General features: G+C 37.4%; 1 protein-coding gene across 2 annotated transcripts in view; it reads left to right on the plus strand.

The window, feature by feature from the left end:
• COMMD10 (COMM domain containing 10) overlaps nucleotides 1–12,384 on the plus strand; it is a 181,520-nt gene extending 169,136 nt beyond the window's left edge. The window contains exons 6-7 of one of the 2 annotated variants that reach the window (XM_047778461.1): nucleotides 5,079–5,138; nucleotides 11,776–12,384. In XM_047778461.1, coding sequence (XP_047634417.1) covers nucleotides 5,079–5,138; nucleotides 11,776–11,865 — 150 coding nt within the window. In that variant the 3' untranslated portion in view covers nucleotides 11,866–12,384. Of the gene's footprint in view, nucleotides 1–5,078; nucleotides 5,139–6,698; nucleotides 9,604–11,775 lie in introns of those variants that run through there. The other variant, XM_047778465.1, reaches the window with a different exon arrangement.
• The last annotated feature ends 410 nt before the right edge of the window (nucleotides 12,385–12,794 follow it).

The following is a 12,794-nucleotide window of genomic DNA, read 5'->3' on the forward strand; positions in this document are numbered from 1 at the left end:
TATAAGAATTTCAATTTCTCTACATCCTCACCAACACTTGTTTCATTCCCCAGTTAAAAATCAATTATGTACACTGACACACACACATGTATTTTCTTCCTAATAGGTGTGAAGTGGTTATCTCATTGTAGTTTTGATTTGCATCTCCCTAATAACAAACGATGTTGAGCATCTTTTCATGTGCTTACTTGCCACTTGTGTATCTCGTCTGAAGAAATGTCTTTTTCAGTCCTTTGCCTGTATTTTAATTGGATTTGTCTTTTTTTTATTGATTATAGGAGTTCTTATTTACATTCTGAGTGTCATACTCTTGTTAGATAATGATCCACAAATATTTTCTCCCATTCTGTGGGGGTTTTTTTACTCCTTCACTTACTTTAACTCTTCTTTTTTATTATTATTTGTTTTTTGTTTGTTTTGTTTTTTGGGTTTTTTTTGCTTTTTAGGACCAAACCCACATCATATGGAAGTTTCCAGGCTAGGGGTCGAATCGGAGCTACAGCTGCCACAGCAATGAGGAATCTGAGCCACGTCTGCGACCTACGTCACAGCTCATGGCAATGCCAGATCCCCAACCCGCTAAGCGAGGCCAGGGGTCAAACCCGCCTCCTCACAGATACTAGTCGTTTCCTCTGAGCCATGATGGGAACTCCCTCCACTTCTTTTAAATCTTAACTCACATATCAGCATCTCGGTGAGACCACTTTTGACCACCTAACTTTGAATCTCTACCTACCTAGCCCCAAACACACATTCCCTCCCCAGCTTTATTTTTATTCCTAGTACTTATCACCAACAGACATTTCTATATGTATGTTGTGTCTGAGGATGATGATTTTTTATTTCTTGTTTATTGTCTTCTTCAACTAGAATGTGGGGGATTTTTGTTTCTGTTGCTTATTTCTGTATGTAGCACCTAGAACAGACCTTCTAGGCATTTAATAAAAATTTATTGGATAAAAATCATTGAATTGGGATTTCCCATAGTGGGGCGGTAGAAACAAATCCAACTAGGAACCATGAGGTTGCAGGTTCGATCCCTGGCCTTGCTCGGTGGGTCAAGGATCTGGCATTGCTGTGAGCTGTGGTATAGGCAGGCAGCTGTAGCTCCGATTTGACCCCTAGCCTGGGAACCTCCATATGCTGTGAGTGCAGCCCTAAAAACAAAAACAAACAAAAAAAAATTCATTGAATCAATTTAACATATAACAATGACATCCTTTTTTAAAAAAAAATTGGGGAAATATAGGACAATGAGTTAAAAATATATACATATATCCTTTTACCCACTACCAAGATCAAGAAATAAATTATTGCCTAATTAAGAATAAAAAGAAGAAATAAGAAGCCTCTCTTAAAAGGCCTCCTCCCAATTACTGCCTCCTCTCTCCAGCCACCCAGAAGTGATCAGCATTCTGTTACTTCCGGTATTATTTTTGTTGCCTCGCTTTATAGTTTTACCACCTAAACATTTGTCTCAACATTATTTTGTTGGAGTCATACATGATATTATTGTATTTGGTTGTAGTTTATTGTCATGTCTGTATGACATTCTGCTGTGTTACTGTACTACAATTTATTTATATTGTCTTTTGTCAAAAGAAATTTTGGTTCCTTACATTTTGGGTTCTTTTGAGTCACAGTGCTGTCAATATTCTTTTACCTATCTCATGGTGCCCAAATGTGTACATTTCTGTTGAGCTCAGTTTGAATACTTAGGAGTCAGTTTCTGGGTCATAGGGTGTGTATATATTCAGCTTTAGTAAATAATGCTGAACACGCTTCTAGAGTAGTTATATAAATTTTCACCTCTTCCAGCATATTTTTTCACTTGATTTTGTCTGTTTGGACATCCTCTTCTGAGAAGTGCCTATTCAAGCCCCTTGTCATTTTTTGAAAAATTAGATCAAACCTGTCAGTCTAGAGCACTCATGTGCAACCTGGATGCACCCCTCTCAGATGAGGAAACTGCCAGGAAATTTATGAAGAGACGGGCTGTCCCTAATTATTTTTCCTCTACCCCCACCTCAAGCCTTGCATTCCACCACCTGCCTGGCTTCCAGATCATGCACATTGGCTCGACTCCCTTCTAACAGTCAAATCTGACATCTAAAGGTCTGCTGAGTGTTTCCTCTTTCTCTTCAGCCAAACACTACTACCCTGGTGGCTTTTTTTTTTTTTTAATTGCATTATAATTAGCATAACATTGTATTAGTTTTAGGTGTACAGCATAATGATTCGAACCTTCCATACATCATCTGAGGAGTGAACAATGACGTTATAATGGTTTGATAAGCAAATCTGTGACTTTCTAGTTCTATTTTGGAGAAAAGCTAAGGGTGTATTTTCCTCCTAAAAATGCTATAGTCCAGGAAAGATTTTGGTCAGGCCTATTCCTAATATTCATGGGACCTTGAAGAAAGAGTGAATATGGAGACTATGGTCCATTCTAAATTTAAAGTTGTAAATAAAGCTACCAAACTGCTAAATAAAATATAATCTGTACCTTTTTTTTTTTTTTTTTGATAAGATGCCTTTATAACGTCCTAGAAGGCCAGATTTGAATTTACAATTCTTGGACTCTGTGGGGTTCCATGTCAGAACATGATGATCTGGGGAGTTGGTTTCTGGCCAGCCCTCCTTTCCTTTTTACCTTACACCTGTAAGTTCCATCCTCACTCCCCTAAAAAACTAAAAAACAACCTCCCTTGGCCACCTCTTGGGTAAACATAGATTCTCAAGATCTAGGATACTCTCTGTACACGTAGCTATGAAGCACTTCTAACCATGCCCATATTCCTCCATGCTCTTTGGTCTTCTCTAAGCCATTGTGAGTTGAATGCTTAATGCTAATGATAATATAATAGCTACCAGTCATTGTGCTAAACAGGGGAAACTTTATGTCAAGTATTAGCGTTTTTCCTTTTTAGGGCTAAATCAGTAAAACCAGACCATAAATTTAGTTGACCTTTGAACAACACAGATTTGAACTTCATGGGTCCACTTACACATAGATTTTTTTCATGGTTGGTTGAATCCACAGAATCAGAACCACACATCCGGAGGGGCAGTTATGGGACTTGACATCTGCAAAATTTGGTATCCACAGCAGGTCCTGGATCCAATCTCCCGCAGATACTGAGGGTCAACTGTTAGGAATGTATGTTTCTATATGTTTGTGTGTGTGTGTGTGTGTGTGTGTGTGTGTGTGTGTGTGTGGATAGATAAGTAGATAGGCAAAATAAATATACATACCTATATATACACAGACGGTCATGTACACACACATTATTTTAGCTATTGTTATTTATTTATTTATTGTCTTTTTTTAGGGCCATACCCACAGCATATGGGGGTTTCCAGGCTAGGGGTCTAATCAGAGCTATAGCTGCCAGCCTACACCATAGCCTCAGCAATACCAGATCCACATCTGCGACCTACACCACAGCTCACAGCAACACTGGATCCTTAACCCACTGAGTGAGGCCAAGGATCAAACCAGCAACCTCATGGTTCCTAGTCCTATTCGTTTCCCCTGTGCCATGACGGGAACTCCTAGCTATTGTTATTTTAAGAAGTATTTTTTTTAATTTTCCTTCCTTCCCTTTCCTCAGTGTAACATTTTAGGAAACGCTACCTTGAAAGGGAGCAAAGCAAAATACAGGAAACAAGAGCCTAGCATGGCTGCTACCTCAGGAGGTGCAGCACATCAGTTGTTCACATACTGACTCTGTCTTCAGTCTTTCCTAACTTTTGGCTTGGGGGTTAAAGTAATGAACTTGCGTTGCTTTTCCCTTTAACTGCTGGGAGGAAACATTGCACTGCTAGATAATGCTGGGGCAACCTTTGGAAGTTTCATAATAAATGCCACTTAACCAACTGATGTTTCTAGTAAAGTTTGAAAAATTCATAGTTTATTATTTGTCAAGGATGAAGCTTTAAAGCTCATATGCCTCTTTTTTCACTTTAAAGCTTAAATACTTGCATGGGTATATAAAAGAACAAGAAATGACCCTATATGCTTAGGCTTCATGAAAAGGGAGGTACCATTTCTGAGCATAGCCCCATTGACTGTCCTAAAGTTAGCTGGAGATAACTTGCTTTTGAAAATGGTGCTTTTGTAAAAAGAAATGGAACTCATTAAAACAGATAAAACAAAGAAAGAAGTGAACATAGAAACTGAGAAAATAACAATGTTGGAAATGACCACACGCAGGTACATATGCAACAGTATTCCACTTCTTCAATTCCTGGTGCCAGTTTGATGTCATGTGGGCATGACATGTGGTCAGAGCAGGTAACACATTCTTGACATTCTCTGTTAACTTTGACTTCCTAAAGTTACCTTGAATAAAATGAATATGTTTGAACAATCCTCAGAAACTAGTTTAAGTGTCTCCTCAGTTTACAGAGCCTACCAAAAGCAGGTTGGAGTGGGTTGATATACAATCATTCATATTCATACAATATTTTTTAGCATCTGTAGCATCTGGAAAGATTTCTCTGTTGCATGTGAGGTGAAAGGACAGAGCACGTTTAAGTCCGAGCTTTAAAGCGGTTGTGTTAATTGTCAACTTTTGCTGAGTCTGTACATTTAGAAAGGTAACAATCGCAGCATGTTAAGATCATAACTGTTAGATTAATGCTTGGAGGGGGGAACTGTGCTGATGTGAAGCATTAAGGGCTGGATGAGTTCAGCCAGATATGCTGCCTCCAGTGTATTTGTGTAATGCTCTTTACTAGATTTCAAATGGACTGCTGAGAAAGACGAAATAGAATCTCATGTATTATCTCTGTCTTGAAAAAAAAAAGATAATGAAATTGTTCTCTTGTTGGCATATATTTTATTAACCTTTGTGGAATCAACTTAAAGAACAGATACCCCTATAGAGTTGAAACCTTTTGCTAAAGTGGAGTGTTAGTAAATGCATTTGTGAGTTCTAGGTGCAGTAGAGGAGGTAGGTACCTTTTTTTTTTTTTTTTTCAAACCAAAGAATAATATGACATATTCTAGGGCTAGCTAGAGAGAAAAAAATGCAAGGTAAAAATGCGACTAAATTTCTTTCTTTTCTTTACAGAGCCTGGAGAAAGTTCTTCTGGAATTCAGTCATAAGGAATTATTTGATTTCTATAACAAGGTCTGTATTTTTTTAAATAATTTCTAATATGTTCGGGTTTTCCACAATATTTCCCTCATTTTATGAATCCTTTTTTTTTTTCCCCCCCCACTTTTTAGTACTGCACACACGGCATATATAAGTTCCCAAGCTGGGGTCAAATCAGAACTGTGGCCACTGGCCTCTACCACAGCAATGCGGGGTCGGGTCCAAGCTGTGTCTGCAACCTACACCACAGCTCATGGCAATGCTGGATTCCCAGCCTGCATTCTCATAAATACTAGTCAGATTCATTTCTGCTGAGCAGCGAAACTCCCTGAATTCTTTTTTTTTTTTTTTGTCTTTTCACCATTTCTAGGGCCGCTTCTGCGGCATATGGAGGTTCCCAGGCTAGGGGTCTAATCGGAGCTGTAGGCACCAGCCTACACCAGAGCCACAGCAACACGGGATCTGAGCTGCGTCTGCAACCTACGCTACAACTCATGGCAACGCCGGATCGTTAACCCACTGAGCAAGGGCAGGGATTGAACCCGCAACCTCATGGTTCCTAGTCGGATTCGTTAACCACTGAGCCACGATGGGAACTCCCTGAATTCTTATTTTTAAACGCACTGTTGTGAAGCTAAGTTCTTTAAACTATCCTTGTAAACACCTTATGTTTCACAGTAGAAATCATTGCCAAGATGAGAATCTGACAAACTAAATGAGGAAGAAAATGGATATGGTTTTAATTAAAGCAATAGGATTGTTGCTTTTTTAATTAATTATTTATTTATTTATTTATTTTGTCTTTTTAGGGCCATACCTGTGGCATATGGAAGTTTCCAGGCTAGGGGTTCAATCGGATCTATAACTGCCTGCCTGCGCCACAGCCACAGCAATGCCAGATCTGAGCCTCATCTGTGGCCTATACCACAGGTCACCACAACACTGATTCTTAACCCACTGATTGAGGCCAGGGATCTGACTAGCATCCTCCTGGATACTAGTCGTGTTTGCTCCTGCTGAGCCACAAGGGGAACTCCAGGATTGTTGCTTTAATGTAAAGCATCAACGCGTGGTATCTAGCCACACTGGCACTTTAGATAAGGTGATGTTAAATATTTTAATTCCTGGGTCCAAGGGAAAAAGAAGATACCAGACCTTTAAAGATTTATCTTTAAGGATATTTCATGTTTCCTTTTAAGAACAGATTTTGTCATCCAGGGAAACATACTTCTCCCTCTAACCCCCACTATCCCGCCCTTTAAAAATCTTGTGTAGCGATCATTTAAAATCAAACAGCTGGGTGCATTTCAAACAGAATATTTAGAAATCTTTCTTTACAAATGTGAAAACTTAACAAGCTTGAATTTTAATATATTTGCATAAAAAGAAAATTTTTCTGAGTGGTATATTTATTGCTATGTGAGTGGCTTTAAAATGCATGGTTGCCACCACCATTTTTTCCTTCATTTACATGTTTCTAAAGAACACTTCATATGAATTTCTCTTGCCTCACCAACTTTTTCTCTCTCCCTCTCTCTCTCTTTTTCTTCTTCTTTTTTTTTTTTTTTTTTTTTTTTTGGTCTTTGTAAATAGCTAGAGACCATACAAGCACAGCTGGATTCCCTTACATGATGTTCTTGAAGACTGGTTTCTCTGTCACACTCCTGCCACTCATTATTTTGCATTGAAGATAAACTGCCAGGTTGTGTTTTCTGAAGGATTCACTAGCTTTCTTCTTGTAAATTATACAGCTTACTGCTTTGTAGACAAATAACCGCCAAGGAAGATCACTGTTCTGAGTGCTCAGGTTCCAATATGCATTCTCTTGTTCTGAGAGCCAACAGCAAGTAATGGTTAAGAACACTTTTGCGTTAAAGAAAATAGCTGTGAATATCATGTGGTTATTACTGTCCTGTTTTTGTTTTATTGCCTGACCCATTTATTTTTTACATACTTGATGATACTTGTAGGTATCAAGGAGGGTCCATGGATACAAAGTATACTGTATATTTTAAAACAGGGAACTTTAGTGATTACATTGATAAAAATAAGTAGCCACATGCAATTAAGTACATTATGATTTTTTTTCTTTAATACAGTGAGTATATTTTCTTGGGAAATAATATAGGGAGGACATTTTAAATAGAACTAGTACTAGCATATCATTCAGTTCCAGTGTGAGCATCTCTGTGCACTTTAGATTTTTCTCTACATTTAATGATTTAGTAACAGTTTGGGGGTTTATGTGCTTTTCTTTGTACTGCAAATTAATAATGATTAATTATTAATTTCATAGCATGGGAGACAGATCCACATAATGAGTAAAAATAATTGTAATGAGTGCCAAACAAATATCCTTAAAATTCTAAAACATACTTTTTACATTCTCTTTCTATGAATATGTTAATTAATTTCACTCAGTAAGATTTTTTGTCTCAGAATTAGTTGAACTGAAGTGCACAGCATTTTATTCTGTGGATGTATATAAATATGAGTGTGGTTGCCTGCAGAAAATAATATCACTTGAATTTTTATGAACGAAATGTCTGTTCTACATTTTTTTTCTAGAGAGAAAGACAGACATGGTGGGAGAGGACAGGAGAGATAGGAGGGGGAGAGAGAGAGAAAATGAGAGAGAATACAGAGATACAAATATGACTTCACATGAAAGAATTGGATTTCAGACATACCCTATAGTTAAACGGAGTCACTGAATTTAAATCACATTTCTTATATGAGGTATCTGAGTAATAGGAATGTTAGATGACTCCCAGATATATGTTCAGTATATGGAATGTATGCACTTACTTATTTTATATGTGCGTATATATTGTTGTTTAGAAGGCTTAGGAATTTGGATTTTTTTCAGAAAGTAAATATTACAGTGGCTGTCCATAGTTGGTAGACTTGAAAAGTTTTTAAACTCAAACTTCCACTGATAGGATATTTAGAAGACATGTTTAGAATGGGATTTGTTTCTATATGTAGCTGTGTGGTCCGTCTTAAATTTTTATGTTCTGTTCTGCTGGTCCCCAGAGGTAACCACATGACCACTATAAACGTTTTGGTAAATACTCTTTCAGCTGATTTCTTATATACAAATAAACATGCCTCATTTCAAGTTGAATTTATTAGGCCTTCCTGACAGAGACCATATGGATAGATAGAAGTTTTCATTGGTTTAATGGCCAACTTAACTCCCAGTGTAGATATCTAAATTAAATGTGACACTTCCAAGCAAAATTTCTTATTAAGTAGCTTAAAATAGTGATAAATTGTTTTCTCTCCATCAGTATAGTTCAGGAAAGTCTGACCAAGGGCATTGCAGAAAGGACCAGTAAGTAGTAGGTTTAATTCCAACTAAGAACATAATTATTCATGAAATATAGTTTTTTTCTTTTCTTTCTTTCTTTTTTTTTTTTTTTTTTTCTTTTTAAGGCCGCACCTACAGCCTGTGGAGATTCCCAGGCTAGGAGGCCAGGGATGGAACCCACAACCTCAGATTTGTTTCTGCTGTGCTGTAACAGGAACTCCCATCCTGAAATATATTTATTGTAGATAATTTTATTTCTTAAGGTATCACCATTGTTACAATATACAAGTCAAAAAAAGTATCATTCCCAAGGATTATTAAATGTGTGTTACTTTTTCAGAGAAATAAGATGGATGGGGCAATAAGTGGGAACTGAAACTTATTCTCTTAGTACATTAACATGTATTGCAAGTTGCTTATCAAAAGGATTGAATAAAAATAAATTACTTGCTAGAAAGGAGTATTACAAATAATGTTTGCAATTCCTCAGTTAGAAAATATGATTGTTTTTAGTTAGGAAATACCAAAAAAAAAAAAAAAAAACCATGAAGGAATAACCTAAAATTGTAGAATCTCATCATCTAGAAATGGCCATTAATGACATTTTGGTAGATTTTATTGAAAGGTTTTTTTTGTTTTTTGTTTTTTCTATTCATATGTCTTTCTCCTTTTTTTCCTTTTTACATAACAAATTGGATTAATGCAATAAATATAGTTTCACACTTTGCTTTGCTTCTGTAACATTGTAACATAAGGATTTTTCTTGCCCTTATTGTGTAAAACATAATTTTAACATATATTAAATTGTCCTTCATTTAAATGAGCTACTACACTTTATTTAGTCAACCAGTCTATTTTGGGGCATTTAGATTATTTCCAATTTTTTAACATGCTAAAGAATACGCTGGGGAATATCATTATAAATAAACCTAGACCGCATGTCTTATTTTATTAATATAGATTGCTAGAATTGGGATTATTATGCCAAAACTATGAAGATTTGCTTTCTATTTTTATTTCTAATGTGATTGTATTGTAAAAATAAAATTGCCTATTGTTTAAAAAAAAAACAGTTAAGAAGTCTCTTTTGCTCACTCCCCAGAAGCACCTCCCTAACTAGTCGGAAACATTTGTTTTGTATCTTTTCATATGCCTCATGTAAATTAAAATACCCTTGTCTGTGTATGTTTTTATCTGTGTGCATTTATTTCAAGGCTGTTTTGCATATTGATAAATTGTTTTCCCAAAGGTTCACATCAGTTTATACCTTCACCAACTGTGAATGAGAGAATTCGCCTGCCCCAAGCCAACATCATCAGCCCCTTCCTCCTCCTGTTCATGTCATTCTCCATATTCTTTTTAATCTGGGAATGGGTTTGGGGAAGAGTGTTGAGTGAGAGTGGGTTGGAGATTGAAGCATCACTAATGCCTTGGGGTATGTTATGTTGATAATTCTGGACAGATTGAAGAGGAAGATCTCTTCTAAAATCTGCAAATTTGAAATACGGTTGCACAGTATTTAGTGTAAGGGCATTGAAGTCAGACATTTATTTCCTTCGCAAATATTCAGTGATGCCTATGGTGCCAGGAACTGTGTATACACTAGGTACTATGCTAACAGTCATGAGCAAAACTAATACAGTTCCTGGCTTTTTGAAGTGTAATATATTATACAGTCAGTTAAAAAAACAACCAAAATGTGGAGTTCCTATTGTGATGCAATCTGACTAGTATCCATCCGTGAGGATGCGTGTTCAATTCTGCCATGAGCTGTGGTGTAGGTTGCAGACGTGGCTGGTTGTGATGCAATCTGACTAGTGTCCATGAGAATGTAGGTTCAATCCTGCCAAGTCCCTGTGGCTGTGGTGTAGGCTGACAGCTGTACCTCCAATTCAACCCCTAGCCTGGGAACTTCCATATGCTGCAAGTGCGGCTCTAAAAAGCAAAACAAAACAAAAGAAAAAAGTGTAATAAATTGTGAAAAATATGGAATGAAAAATAATTAGGTTCTCTTAGGAGAAAATAAAAGGTAGGACCAATCTTAGAGAGGCCATCAAGGAAAGACTCTGAGGAAGTGGTATTTGAGCTGAGGGTCCTGTAGGATGAGTTAGGATGAAGCAATAGCAGATGGAGCACAAAGCATTCTGGATAGAGAGAATGGCTCATGCAAAATTCCAGAGTCTGGAAAAGGCGTAGAACATTTCAGGAACCAAAGATCATTGTGGCCAGAGTGTTGTGAACAGGGAATAGTGAAGTGCTTTTCAGTTAGAGGTAGCCTGTCACGTCTACCAGCAAAATATATTGCAAGTCTATCCCAAGGCCATTACCTTTTCCAAGCTACAGTCATCTTTGCCCCAGACTGCCCCACTTCCTCTACCCCTACTTCAGTCCATTCTCTACATAGAGCTAATATTTTTAAAACATTATTCATATGAATTATACCATCTCCCTGCTTCAGACCCTTCAAAGACTTCCCATTACACTTCAAATAAAATTTAAGTGTCTGCACCTTCAGGACAGACCAAAGAGTCATATTCTAGTTCTCCTGCTTTTTGTGTTACTAAATTTGCTAAAGCTCAGTTTCCTCATCTTTGCAATGGGAATAATAATAACCTAAATTACATGGGAGCATTCTGAAGATTAAATGAGATAATTTGCATTAAACATTTAGCATAATTACTAATTTGCAATAATAGCATTAGTTTTAGCTGTCATTTTCATAATCACTAAAGAAATGATTGGGATTTCTGTTGAAATCATTCCAGAAAAGGTTTGGATTAAAGTCAAAATTGGAGAAAGCTTGCTAAGAAGCTCTTTTACTTGAGTTTAGTTAGAGTTTATAAAAACTCATTTTATGGTAACTCAATTTGAGCTTAATATCCATCTATCCCATTTTTTGTTTTTATTTATTTTTAATTTTTAATTTTTTTTTTCTTTTTAGGGCTGCACCTGCAATATATGCAAGTTCCCAGGTTAGGGGCTGAACCAGAGCTGCAGCTGTCAGCCTACACCACAGCCACAGCAAGGCCAGGTTCAAGCCATATCTGTGATCTACACTGCACCCTATGGCCAGATCCTTAACCCACTGAGCAAAACCAGGGATCGAACCACATCCTCATGGATACTGGTCAGATTCTTAACTCACTGAGCCACAATGGGAACTCCCTTAATTTTTTTTGTGTGGTGGAATCTCCCTTCATTTTTTTATGAACAATGTAATAGATGTATTTTGAGATAGGACCAGAATCAGTAATACATTTTTCTGTGATTGTATTTCTACATGGCTCTTCTTGCTCTGAAGATTCTTTTTTTTTTTCCTAACTTTATTTCATGTATTTTTATCTCTCTTTACTTTAGCAATGGCTTCTATGTCTTATCTATCTATTGTACCAGGGATCTACAAGCCATGGCCTATGGGCCAAATCCAGCCTCCACTTGTTTTTCTAAAGTTTTATTGGAACACAGCTCTCGTGGACAGACTCCCAATCATCCCTGCCTTTTGAATGTGGGCAGCACCTCTGAACTTGCTTCTAACCAATCAGATGTGCAAATGTAATGGGACGTCACTCCTGTGACTGACTGTGTTACATTACGTAAAATTCTGTTCTGCCACCAAACTCACTCTAAACACTTCCTCTCTTCTTGGCAAAGAAGCAAGCTGCCATGTTGTGAGAGGGCTGTGGTGGGAACCACCAGAAAAGGAACTAGGGTGACCTCCAGGTGCTGAGGGCAACCAGTAGCCACCAGGAAACTGAAGCCCTGAGCCCTCAGCTCCCTGGTCACAAGGAAATAAATGTGAGAATGACCTGCGTGAGTTTGGAAGTGAATTCTTTCCCAGTCAAGCCTCCAGAGGAGAACGCAGTCCGGCTGACTGATTATAGCCTTCTGCGATCCTACATGAAGGACCCAGACTCCTGACCCATGGTGATTGTGAGATAATAAATGTTTGTTGATTTAAACTTCTTACTTTATAGTAATTTTATGTTGTAATATCTAAAACAATAGCCATGCTCTTTCTTTTAGTCATATAGTCTAGTCTGTGGCTGCTTTTGCACAGAGTTAAATGGTTGCAACAGAGAGCATATACCCAGAAAGCCTGAAATATGTACTGCCTGGCTCTTTACATGAAACATTTGCAGACTCATTCCTTATACGTGCTTTCCTAGGGCCTCCCTAGAGGAATATAGCAGTTGAGAGGGGATACATAAATCCATAAGATGGGTTTGGTGTATGTTTCTGTAGCATCCGTTTAAATTTTGCCAGCCACCTGGCCATCCAATTGGAAATTAGATTTTTCCATGCTCTGTGTCTACTGCAGCCATATGACTAGGTCTCACCTTTGAAATGTGAGTAGAAATTATATCCATCTTCACTTT

Source organism: Phacochoerus africanus, chromosome 4 (genome assembly GCF_016906955.1).
Source record: "Phacochoerus africanus isolate WHEZ1 chromosome 4, ROS_Pafr_v1, whole genome shotgun sequence".
Taxonomy (NCBI): domain Eukaryota; kingdom Metazoa; phylum Chordata; class Mammalia; order Artiodactyla; family Suidae; genus Phacochoerus; species Phacochoerus africanus.